This window comes from Microcaecilia unicolor, chromosome 3 (genome assembly GCF_901765095.1).
Source record: "Microcaecilia unicolor chromosome 3, aMicUni1.1, whole genome shotgun sequence".
NCBI lineage: Eukaryota > Metazoa > Chordata > Amphibia > Gymnophiona > Siphonopidae > Microcaecilia > Microcaecilia unicolor.
This window is the reverse complement of record NC_044033.1, coordinates 93,065,843-93,079,446: the sequence shown is the minus strand read 5'-3', so window position 1 is coordinate 93,079,446 and position 13,604 is coordinate 93,065,843. Positions and strand designations below refer to the sequence as shown.

Genomic DNA, 13,604 nt, shown 5'->3' with positions numbered 1-13,604 from the left:
ATCTGAAGCAAAATTATTTACTACCACCTTTAGGTCCTGGCGCGCCTTCCAGATGATATTCAATGTAACCTTCACGGGAGCCAAAAACTCCAAGCTGATAGCTCTTACGGGTTTAGGAGTGGCACCGCCGACACGGGTTCAGCTGTAAACGACTTCCATTTCAGCATACACTCCTAACTCACTCCTCCACTCCTTTGGACATGGTGGTTAAATGATTTGAGAGCGATGAAGTTGTTTCCATGTCCAAGAGCATCGACGTTCCTTCGCCGGCGCTAATCAATGGACTCATCAACCCAATCATCTATGGGCAGCTTGTCGCGCAGCGGTCCCACACTTGCTGCACAGGGGACAAGATGCTGGCCATTGGCGGCTGACCCCCCATTGTCCCCTTCCTTTTAGTTAAGGTAACTGCAGGTGCAAAGAGGAAATTTCAAGTAAACAAAGACAAAACTTCAGAGGACAGCTGGGCCGTTGAGCGTACGAGCTTCAGGCCACCATCATTCCACTCTCCCTAGTTTGGGACACTCTTTGTCTGGTTTCTTCTCAGAGGCCTGTCTGATATGGGTAACCCTTCAGCATAGCCCTCTGAGTCATTGAAACATTGAAGCCCCTCCACCACTACAAGGTGGTGTCCCTTTGGAGAGGAAACTCCAAGGTAGAAAAGAAAAAATCAGATCGGTGATACGTTTTTAGACTTTTATTCGTGCAATAGCAATCTCCTTATATCGCCCCAGGCGATATAAGGAGATTGCTATTACACGAATAAAAGTCTGTACACCTATCACCGATCTGCTTTTTTCTTTTCCATCTAACACAGAATATTCATGTTAAGGGGTTCTTTTACAAAGCCGCAGTAAAAAGTGGCATGCGATAGTATGAGCGCGTATTTTTGGCGCACGCTGGGCCACTCTTTACCGTGGCTGGGATGGGGAGGATTATTATCTGTATCAGAGTGTACTGTCATCTTATACGGTGGCTGTTTTGCCCCAAAACTATAAGCGAGAGGGAGGATTGGTGGTGTTCTATACTCAGGCTCTGCAGTCTCTGTCTACTAAAACATCTCTATATATAAAAGGCACCTCCAACGTTCTAAATTTGTAGTTGCAAGATCGCGTGAGTGTCTGCCTCGCCCCCGCATCACAAAGTGATGATGTTGAGGGCGGAGCAATGACACTCAACAAATTGGATTGTCATTGGGTAATCTCTGTTTCCACTCCCCAATGCAGCCGTCATTCCCATACACTCAAAACCAACCAAAATCGGCGCTGGACACCGTCCCCCCCGCCCCCCCACAGTCCCTCTCACCCACCCTCCTGCTGCCTCTTGCTCACCGTTCCACCACCCTCCCTCTCCTCTCCGACTCCAGCCATGGTGCACGACGATTACTACACACGAGCAAGGAAGCCCATTGGTTAATCTCTGTTTCCACTCCCCAAAACAGCCGTCATTCCCATACACTCAAAACCAAGCACACTGATGGGTTTTTTTTCTTCCGAGGAAGCTCAGCAGCGCAACGAGTCACTTTCTGTGCAGCACAGAGAAACGAGGAACATCGCTGGAAGGACAAAACTATTTGGATGCCCATGCCCATGCTCCTGCTCCCGGCATGTGGAGCCACCCTAAGAAACGACCATCCACACAAAACTAACCACTGACTCGATGTCTGCACCCCCTCGCTCCCCCCCAACCCACACAAAATCTAAACGCACACTTCCACACAACCAGAAAAACAGACAACTACAAATGGAGATAAAAACAGCAAGCAGGGAGGTTTCCAAGGGCTTACAGGAGCTTCAAAAGACACACTCCCCACAACCACAAGCAAACACAGCTATCCACAACACACATTAACGACTTCACAGGCAGGTACACAAGTGCTTAAAGGAATTTCCTCCCCAACCCCCATCCCCACTCCCCCCCCCCAAAAAAAAACACATCAAAACGAAAACGCAGCCTTCCACAGAACAAGGAATGCTGACAAATAGACATGCAGTTCAAATTTGCAAACACAGCTCACCAGAACACAGGCATATTAACGACTTGGCAGGCAGGTTCCCAAGTGCTTACAGGAGCTACACCCCTCCCCCCCTATACACACACACAAAAAAAGGAAAAACCAACCTTCCACACAAGCAATAAACACAAAAAACACACACACACACACACACACATTCACACTCTATCACACATAGTCAATCTCACACATACTCACCCCAACATACACACTCCAAGGAAAACCTTGCTAGCGCCCGTTTCATTTGTGTCAGAAAAGGGCCTTTTTTTACTAGGGGTAAAGGACAAAAGGTTTTTGTGTTTGGTTTCTTAATGCACACCATTTTATTTTATTTGAAACCTTACCATCTGTACATATGAATATCATGAAATCTAAATTACATATCACTAAAACAGCTTTAAAAATTATTCTACCTGGTAGAAACAGCAATTTTAAACTCTGTATTTTCAGATCATCCTCCTATATAATAAAATGCACCTTCAACATTCTAAAGCTGACTGCATGGCTGAGGCATTCCTGCTCTCTATATCCATCTCCTGAATTGACATCACGTACTTCCGGGTTCCTCACAAGCAGAAGTGACCAACCACACAAGGTTTCTCGGCTTCAGAATGTTGGAGGTGCATTCTATTAAATAGGATTGGTCAGTTCCTTGAAGCACAGCCAGAGCTCAGCGTCCTGCACAGTAACGGTCAGACACCAGAGAGAGAGAGGGGGCCTGACACCAGAGAGAGGGAGGGAGGGAGGGGGGCCTGACACCACAGAGGGGGGGGGGTATCTCTGTCACACACACACTCTCTCTCTCACACACTCTCTCTCTCTCTCTCTCTCACAGTCAATGTCTTTCTGTCTTTCTCTCACTCTTACACACTGTCTCTCACACACTCTATGTCTCACACTGTATCACATTCACTCTCTATGTGTCACGTGCTTACACACTCTCTTGGTCTCATACACTCAGTCTCACAGAGAGTCTGTGTCTCACACACACTCTCTCTCTCTCTCTCTCTCGTACACACTGTATCTGTGTGAAACACACTCTCTCTCTCTCTCTCACACTGTGTCTCACATACACACTTGCACACACTCTCATTCTCACAGACACACTCGCACCCAGACTCACTCACTCTCTCTCCCACACACACACACATTCACTCTCTCTCTCACTCACAGTCACTCTCACATACACTCTCTGAAACATACACACTCCAAGGAAAACCTTGCTAGCGCCTGTTTCATTTGTGTCAGAAACGGGCCTTTTTTACTAGTTGCCTTATAAAGAGGTTTTGCTGGTTAAGATCTCACATCTGTATGTCTAGCATATTGCATTGTTCTACTGTCCCCCAGAGTTATCTGTGGGGGAGTGGGACAATATTTACCAGACTATAGCAGGATTGGCTACGGCGTTCCATAATATTTTAATTCTCAGAGATTTTAATGTTCATATGCGTGTGGTTACTGCACCAAGGACCCGGCAATTTCAGGGATTACCTGATGAACTGGGTTTTTTGCAAAGGCTTAGTAGTCCCACACATGTATTGGGGAATACATTAGATCTGGTGCTTGTTTGGGAGGATTTTGCCCCTTGGTTGGGGAAGTTATCTGTATTGTTTCTTGGTTGGATCATGCAGTTGTTACTTTAACAGTAGCTCTTGAGAGGCAGGTAATGGCCTCCCCTGGGCAATTTTGCTGTCATTCTCAAGAATTATCTAAGATTAATCCATTGGTGCTCCCTCCTTTCTTTACTTATTTTCCAGAAGATTTTCCATCTTCATCTTTGGGGAATAAGGTGAATATTTGGACTGATTGTTTGAAGGGAGAGTTACATAAGGTTGCTCCTGTGTGGAAATGTAGGAGCGTTTCTAGATGTCATTGTAGGTGGTTTCATATTGGTCTTGTTTTACTTAGTAGACAAGTCAGGAGGGTGGAACATCTTTGGAGAAACATGCCTATGGAGGAATGTTTTAGTAAGTATGGATTTTACCGGGTGCAGGTGAGGAAGGCTAAACAGTCTTATTATTCAGCCATGGTGTCTCAGGCAGATCAGCCTTCTTGTGTTCTTTTTTTTTTTTTTTTTAATTGATAGGTTGAGTGTGGGTAAAAAAAAAAAAAAGTACTTGCCCCGGTACCTTCTACAGATTGCTTTGCCAACTATTTTTGTAATAAAATCTGGCATCTTCATTCCTCTGGTTTTGTTGGATCTGGGGGCTCTGTTTTGTTAGTGGGAGATGATGAGGAACAGAAACAGTGTGGCACCCACTGGGGTACTTTTCAGCTTTTGAGACTTACAACTTTGGGTAAGATACTCTCTACTATGCGGCTTACCTATTCTTATTTGGATCCACTCCCTACTATGTGGTTGAGGATCTCGGGTCATGGACTGGAGCCTTTATTAGTAATGATGTGTAATCAGAGTTTATTGGAAGGAGAGGTTCCAGTTTTGTGGAAGCAGGCTGTGGTGAGACCTCTATTGAAGGGTGCTGGGATAGATCCTCTCTTACTAGCCCATTATAGACCTATATCTAATTTATACTTTGTTTCTAAAGTAGTTTTGGCAGACCTGTGCACCACTTATTCAGTTGTTTAGACGCCCTTCCCTTTCCATTAAGTCCCTCCAAGTTTCTGTCAGCCAATCACAGCTCGTTTAGCTGACATCGGTGTCAGCTAAACAGCTGTGATTGGCTGATAGAAACTTGGAGGGACTTAATGGAAAGGGAAGTGCATCGAAACAACTGAATAAGTGGTGCAGTGGTTAGAGCACAGGTCTTGTAATCAGAAGGTGGCTGGTTTGAGTCCCCCTATTACTACAGTCCCTGACTGCACTTGCATGTTTTTTTTTCTTCCTTTTTGCTCTCTGCATGGGTCCCGCGCAGCACCAACTAAACTAAAATTGCTCCGGGGATCTGCATACTGTTGTGATGGAGCTAGGTATGATATTTGAGGCTGGCTTAGAGGCTGGAAAAAATATTTAAACATTTTGTTTTTTAGGGTGGGAGGGGGTTAGTGACCACTGGGGGAGACAGGGGAGATCATTCCCGATTCACTCCAGTGGTCATCTGTTAATTTAGGGCACTTTTTTGGGACCTGTTCGTGATAAAACAGGGTCCAGAAAAAGTGACCTAAATTCTCGCTAAAAACGCCTTTCTTTTTTCCATTATCGGCCGAGCGTGCCCATCTCTCCTCGGCCGATAACCACACCCCAGCCCCGCCTTCACCACACCTCTGACACACCCCATCAACTTTATTCATTCCCCCCAAACCCACCTCCCCACTCCCCCCATTTTCTATTTCTGTTGATGGCTCTCTCATTCTCCCTGTCTCCTCAGCTCGAAACCTTGGGGTCATCTTTGACTCTTCTCTCTCCTTCTCTGCTCATATCCAGCAGATCGCCAAGACCTGTCGTTTCTTTCTTTATAACATCCATAAAATCCGCCCCTTTCTTTCCGAGCACTGTACGAAACCCCTCATTCACACCCTTGTCACCTCTCGTTTAGACTACTGCAATCTGCTTCTTGCTGGCCTCCCACTTAGTCACCTCTCCCCTCTCCAGTCGGTTCAAAACTCTGCTGCCCGTCTCATCTTCCGCCAGGGTCGCTTTACTCATACTACCCCTCTCCTCAAGACCCTTCACTGGCTCCCTATCCATTTTCGCATCCTGTTCAAACTTCTTCTACTAACCTATAAATGTACTCACTCTGCTGCTCCCCAGTATCTTGTCACCTCTCGTTTAGACTACTGCAGTCTGCTTCTTGCTGGCCTCCCACTTAGTCACCTCTCCCCTCTCCAATCGGTTCAAAACTCAGCTGCCTGTCTTGTCTTCCGCCAGGGTCGCTTTACTCATACTACCCCTCTCCTCAAGTCGCTTCACTGGCTCCCTATCCGTTTTCGCATCCTGTTCAAACTTCTTCTACTAACTTATAAATGTACTCACTCTGCTGCTCCCCAGTATCTCTTCACACTCGTCCTTCACTACACCCCTTCCCGTGCACTCCGCTCCATGGATAAATCCTTCTTATCTGTTCCCTTCTCCACTACTGCCAACTCCAGACTTCGCGCCTTCGGACTCGCTGCACCCTACGCCTGGAATAAACTTCCTGAGCCCCTACGTCTTGCCCCATCCTTGGCCACCTTTAAATCTAGACTGAAAGCCCACCTCTTTAACATTGCTTTTGACTCGTAACCACTTGTAACCACTCGCCTCCACCTACCCTCCTTTCCTCCTTCCTGTACACATTAATTGATTTGATTTGCTTACTTTATTTTTTGTCTATTAGATTGTAAGCTCTTTGAGCAGGGACCGTCTTTCTTCTATGTTTGTGCAGCGCTGCGTACGCTTTGTAGCACTATAGAAATGCTAAATAGTAGTAGTAGTAGTAGCAGTTGAAGACGCCCAAAATCGGCTTTCAATTATACCAATTTGGGCGCTTTTGCGAGAAAAACGCCCATCTATCGATTTAGGTCGAAATATACTACTACTACTACTTAACATTTCTAGAGCGCTACTAGGGTTACACAGTGCTGTACAGTTTAACAAAGAAGGACAGTCCCTGCTCAAAGGAGCTTACAATCTAACGGATGAAATGTCAAGTTGGGCAGTCTAGGTTTCCTGAATGTGGTATGGTAGGGAGGTTAGGCGCTAAGGGGCGTTTTTCTCTTTCGAAAATAAGCTGTATAGTGTCATACCTGATGCTAATAACAATTCTATAATGTATGACTGAGTCCTCTAAATCTTTGTACATACACTACTTTATTAAGTGCTTAACCTCTGCTAGGATTCATTGGTATCTTGCAGCCTTTTATTCAGGAAATACCTTTCATAAGTCACATTTATTTTTCCAATGCAAGTATTATTGGGTGTCCAAGATTTTGCTCACATCAGTTTTGTTTGCCTCACTTTAAAAGTTCAGGGTCTCATAAAGTTCATATACGTCTATGCCAATACACGCCAGGAGGGTGCAAAGTGTTTTTTTTTTTTCATCGGCTGTTCCCTCAGGTCAGCTGCAGTTTCATAATCATGCTTAAAATTTGTAGCGCAATCCTGTGCCAAATTCATTGGTAGCTGAAGCAGAATCAACGTGCAGCTAATTTACTTCCGACACCACGTAACGTATTCAGACACTCTCTGGCCAGGTAAATAGTCTCAACTATTTGCTTTATTAGAACTCACAGCAACAACAGGAAGTGATGTATTCTATCCAGGTGCACCCTCCACTTCGTAGAGGAATCATAGAGACTTACACAACAGCTAGCATGACCCATCACAAAACTTCTTGAGATGTAGCCAGACAGTGCGGTTTTCAGAATGAATTTGCATCAGAGAGTTTAGCATACACTGCTTCCACTATATACAAATCCATCTCATGCATATTCATTATGTAAATCCTGAAAACCAAACTGCAGTGTGTGAGACTCCCACTTTTGCAAGTCATCTCCCCCACTCCTGCAGGTATACCAGGATTTCCCGCTGAACAGTTTCCTTTTCCAGAGGCAGCAGGAGATGCCTTAATACATCTCCTGCTACCGCAGGACCAGTATCATGATAACAGCTGTGGGACTGGTCCCACGGCAGCAGGAGAAGACATTTTATGAATGTGTCTCCTGCTGCCACTAGAAGGGGAAGTGACTACTGGTGCCATGGCTGTGTCAGCGAGGTGTGTCAGAGGCGGAACTGTGGGCAGGGCTGGGCAGAGCTATGGGTGGGCTGGGGGCATGCCTTAAATCTTCCACTGGAAAAGCTGGTTAGTTGTGTTCTGTGGACTGGGTTGAGAAGCAGTCTCCTAGATGTTAAATTAGCAAGGGGTGAGGGTGAAAGGAAGGAGGATTGGGTTTTCCAGACATTTCTATAAATACGTTCTCATCTTGGTGATGTATGTAGAAGTACATTTATTTGAAAATATGAATAAACCAATAATAAAACAATCCTAAGTCCTCAGAAAGTAGGCAGTGTTTTAGAATTCCAAATTTCTCTATTAAAATGTTTGTTCTATCTTCTATTGTCCAAGCTTGCATTATTTTTCACATCTTCTTTTCTTCAAACAGGTCGCAATCGCTGTGAATGACATCAATGATAATCCTCCACTGTTTTCCACACTGATTCAGACCAGACTAACGGCCCTTGAAGGGCAGGATTCTATAGACTTCGGCACCTTCCAAGCCACAGATAAAGATATAGGAAATAATTCTATTATATCCTACTTCCTGAAGAATTGCTTCAATGGACTTTTCCATATTAATAGCTCCACTGGCAGCCTGTCAGCAACAAGAGCTTTAGACCGAGAAACAGTGGGCAGTTATGAGCTGAAAGTATTGGTAAGTAAAGATCTGTATAGCTTCTGAAAGCTGGAGCCTTTATATTTGGTCATGGCTTTTAAAGGAACAATAACAGATACAATGCACTAGATTTCCAGACTACACAGGACTTTAGATTTTGTGTCTTTACAAGGTAATTGTACAAACCTTTTCCACACATAAAGGGCTGGATTCAGTAAATAGCACCAAAAAGTAGACACTGAGAAATATTAGGGCTCATTGCTATTCTATAAAGGTTGCCCTGGGCTGTGCACTCTTTATAGAATAGCGCTTATGTTTATTAAAATTTTCTATACCACCCTAGCTGACTGGCAGATCTGGGTGGTTTACAAATTTAAAAATATAAACTTAAAAAGAAGAAAGGAACTACAATAATTTCAGGGGTGTAGCCAGACCTCAATGTGAGAGAGGGCCAGAGCCTGATGTTGGGGGCACATTTTGAGTGCTGCCCCCCCCCACCGTCACGGCTTGCCTCCTCACCCCCCCCCCCCCCCACTGCCTCACCCCCTCACAAACCAATACCTTTGCTGGCGGGGGTCCCCAACCCCCACCCGAAGCCTTCTTCAGTGCGGTCTCCGGGTCAGCCGCGTTCATTGTCTGTGCCAGAGACTGCGCTGAAGAAGGCTTCAGCTGGCGGGGGTTGGGGACCCCCTCCAGCCAAACCAGGGGCCCGGATGAAATTTGCAGGGGCCCAGGCCCCCATGGCCCCCCATAGCTACGTCCCTGAATTCAATAGGAAAGAAACAAGCAGTCGACAAAGAGACTAAAACCTAAGGGAAACCAACAAAGTGGGAGGTGGGGGAGGGAGTAACTAAGATGGAGGGCAGGACAAAGGGGATAAAAGGGGGAAGAACAGGTGATGAACCAACCACACGCGTCTTCAAATAACTAGGTTTTCAAATGAAAAGTTTCATTGAATAACCAGGTTTTTTAAACTACTTTAAAGTTCTTGAAAGAGGGTTCAGAATGTATACAGAAAGGGAGAGAATTCCAATAAAGCTCGGTGACGTGTGAACTCGAGCTGTGCTGCTTTAGGACTGGGAAGAACAAGGCAGTGATCATTTAAAGAATGAAGCGATCTAGCCTGAGAGTAGGGTATAGTCAAAGATGCCAAATAGTTAGGGGATCCACGTCTAAATGCAGAGAAGGTAAGAGTGAGGAGTTTATATTTAATGTGTTGTTCAATAGGTAACCAATGCAACTTCTGAAGTAAAGGGGAAACATGATCAAATTTGTGGGCGTGACAAATAAGTTTAATAGCTGTATTCTGAATCGTTTGAAGTTTTTTGAGATTACATTAGGAACAACCAATATATACAATACTGCAATAATCAAGTCTGGTGGTAAGGAGAGAGAGAATAACAGTGTGGAAAGTAGGCTGATCAAAATTGCAGCAGACAGTATGTCACTGACGGACAATGAAAAAAACAACTTTGAGTGCAAGGATTTACACCAACTGAAACCTGCTGTATCTCCTGGCGTGCAACTTGGGCATACAGTCCCCATATTCTATAACACTGTGCATAGTTCTTTGGAACACCCCCTGACCTGCCCATGCCTCTCCAGTAGCCACACCCCCTTTTGGGTTGTGAATGGGAGGATTTGGGCATGGATCTGTATAGAATTGTATGCAACCAGATCTGTGCACAAATCCAAATTAGAGCTAATTAACATCAATAATTGATTAAGAGTTATTTGTGCACGGATATTAGGATCACACACAATTTTGAGAGTCCAAATTTGAGCACCACATATAGAATCTGGGGGACAATTTAGTTGTGGAAAAGCCTCTTATAAAATTAGCTCATGCCTAAAAGTACTTGCACTGCAAGCTAGCATGTGCTTGTATAGTAGGTGCATTCAGTTGGAGTGTTGTCAGAGTGTGGGGGCTGGGGGGTGTCAAGATCTGCATGCATATTTTATAAAATAAATGCTGACATTTAGGGCTGCTTGAAGCAGGTATAATATGCACACCTGGAATCTAGGCTTGATGTCTTCTGGCTATGTGGTAGTATTTTCTGAAGACAAATAGGCACCTATATGACTTTAAAATAGGAAGAATAAAAGTGCCTCTCTGCCCAATTAACCTAGGCACCTGTTATAAAATTACCTCCCTCGAGGGTATCACAAGCTACAAAGATTAATTTTCTTTATGAGCAACACAGCTTCTAGAACTCTGTGCTGCTACATCCTGCTGAAAAAAAATGGCAGCCATCTGCAATTACTGAGTTGAGTACAGTAAAATTGCTTTGGGTACACTTGGAAAATGTAGCTTTTTTTGCTCCATTAAAAAATGGAGATATATAATTCATGGCTTGTATAGTAAGGAGTTCCTTATTTGGACAGTCTGAGATCTTTATAAGGTTGGTGTATGAGAGAAGCAACAATAGAAAAGGTTTTTTTTCAGAACCAGAATTAGTTATTTTGGCACCCTGGGGCATTCAACAGGAAACACGAATCTTCCTCCTCCTATCCTACACACCATCACCTGAAACACCCTTTATATGGTGCCCTAGCACTGACTCTGGGTTCTTTTACAGCAGTGGTGAGTAAACTGTGGTCCGCAAGCCAGATCCAGCCAGCACCAAAAATTTGGCTCACTGTTCAAGAGCAATCACACAGTTAGCAATGGCCGTACAATCACCTACCTGTGACCCATGACTATTTTGATCTGCTGCTGCAATCTTCCTCTAAAGTGTTTCAACATAATCTGTCTGAGCCAGAAGGTCTATTTGTAATGACACGCAAACCTTCAGGCTCAGATTAATAATGATGGCTTGCAGGAGAGGAAGACAACTGTTATGTTAGCATCAGTAGATCACAATGTTTGTGCATTGTGGAGAGGCTTTCATGGGCAGCAGAGTAGTAGAAGAACCATTGTAGTAGGTGGTATAGATGGATCAGTAAGTATCAGCATTTGTCAAGTTGGCAGAGTAGGCGAGACTCTTGCAGGACGTGGCAATAAGTGTCTGGGTAGGAGTGGTTGTAGATAGGGTGTTTGGGTGGAGTATAGGTCAAGGACAGAGGTGTATGCAAGTGAATACAAGAGGTCTTTATGTGCAGGTGTGTGCATGGGGTATATGGATGGGGTGTGCATGGGGTGAGTGGATGTAGTATATGTGAGGGCATGGAAGTGTGAATGGCTGAATGAATGTACGCAGTGGATGTAGTATAACTAAGTGTGATTGTGTGGGTAGTGAGTAACTGGGTCTGAGTACATGTGTGGATTTTGTATGGGCTTGAATGAGTGGGGTCTAAACAGGTGAACATGAGTGCTACATTCTTTCAACCCTTCACTTTCCACTTTTCATGGTCTTTAGCTCCCCTGTGAGGAAAGACTAAAGCAGCTAGGGCTCTTCAGCTTAGAGAAAATACAGCCAAGGGGAGATATGATAGAGGTCTATAAAATACTGAGTGGAGTGGAACGGTTAGACATGAATCGCTTGCTTACTCTTTCCAAAAATACTAGAACTAGGGGGCACGCAATGAAGCTACAAGGTGGTAAATTTAAAACAAATCAGAGAAAATATTTCTTCATTCAATGTGTAATTAAACTCTGGGATTCATTGCCAGAGAATGTAGTAAAAGTGGTTAGCTTAGCAGGGTTTAAAAAAGGTTTGGATGGCTTCCTAAAGGAAAAGCCCATAGACCATTATTAAAATCCACTGCTTATTTTTAGGATAAGCAGCATAAAATGTATTGTACTCTTTTGGGATCTTGCCAAGTACTTGTATCCTGGATTGGCCACTGTTGGAAACAGGGTGCTGGGCTTGATGGACCTTCAGTCTGTCCCAGTATGGCAAAACTTATGTACTTTTCCACTAAATATGATATCCAATGCTTGTCCTTTGACACCCCATAATTTAGATGTGTTTCATTTTCTTTAATGACTGAACTATATAACTTTTCTTAATAGTTGCTATGTATGATGACATCTAGAGGGTAATTTTTTAAGGGGATGCCTAGATGTAGGATCCTACTTTTCTTTATAGAATACTAGCATAAGTGGCCATAAATGTGTCTATGTTAAAGGTACAGACACACCAGCCATATATCTGGTGTAAATGCTTGCATTTAGATTGCCCAAGATTGCCCGTGGATTATAACATTTTATAATCTACATGTGTGAGTATCTGCTCCGCGAACGTTTCACCCCAACTCTGCCCACCTGCAAAGCACTTGCCATTGCATCCAGGCACTTAACTTAGCTGGAAACTGCTCATTTTCACCCGGTAGCGCTATAGAAATGATTTGTAGTAGTAGTAGTAGTAGTATGCTTTCAGTATGTACACAAATGACTAGATTACTGGCATTTTCGCATGTTCTTCCCAGCTAAAACCAGGTGGATCCTTACAGAATTACCCTGCTAGTGACTGAATTGTATAGTTTGCTACTAGTAATCTGTGTTCTGATAGTGATGGAGAAGCAAAGCAACACCTATCAGGGAATTCTATAAAGTACATGTGAAAATAACAACATAGACATGCATATGTGTGCACATATGACTGTGTATGCCAAAATTCCACCTAAGCACAATTCCATAAATATGTCTGATTCTCAGATAAAAAATGAGACTTGTATTATAATGTTCACAAAAAAGAAAAAGGATAGCCCCCAAAACAGAAAGATGTTGATAAAGTCCTCTGGAATTTATCTTTACCTATATATCTTTGGTGCTATTTCTAATATGTGTGGATCTTACATATCGTGTATATTATAGGTAGGTGTACACAGAGGCGGAGTCTAGGTGGAGCATGTGTGTGATTCCCACTTAAGTGTGTAACTTATAGAATACTTTGTTACATGTGTATCTTTGGCACTTAGGTACACACACATGCCAGTTCTATTGCTAGCGCTGTTGCTCACACCTAATTTACAGGTGTGCTTTCTTGCACTATTCTATAATGTAATGTAGGTGCCTACATTCCTTTATAGAATAGGCACCTACATTCAGTTCTGGTTGCTGTATTAAATATATATATATAGCAAAATTAGAAAAGGTTCATAGAAGAGCAACCAAAATTGTGGAACTCCTCTCGTATGAGGAAAGGCTAAAGAGGTTAGGGATCTTCAGCTTGGAAAAGAGACAGCTGAGGGAGATATGATTGAGGTCTACAAAATCCTGAGTGGTGTAGAATGAGTACAAGTGAATCAATTTTTTACTCTTTCAAAAAATATGAAGACTAGGGGACACTCAATGAAGGTACATAGAAATATTTTTTCCCACAACGAATAGTTAAGCCCTGGAACTCTTTGCCGGAAGATGTAGTAATAGCAGTTA

The 13,604-nt window shown here is 43.6% G+C and overlaps 1 protein-coding gene across 4 annotated transcripts in view; it reads left to right on the top strand.

Moving 5' to 3' along the window:
• Positions 1-13,604, top strand: part of LOC115465597 (protocadherin Fat 4-like) — a 204,670-nt gene that overhangs the window by 47,161 nt on the left and 143,905 nt on the right. For all 4 annotated transcript variants that reach the window (XM_030196179.1, XM_030196180.1, XM_030196178.1 and 1 more), the window contains exon 10: positions 8,054-8,323. In XM_030196179.1, coding sequence (XP_030052039.1) covers positions 8,054-8,323 — 270 coding nt within the window. The remainder of the gene's footprint in view (positions 1-8,053; positions 8,324-13,604) is intronic.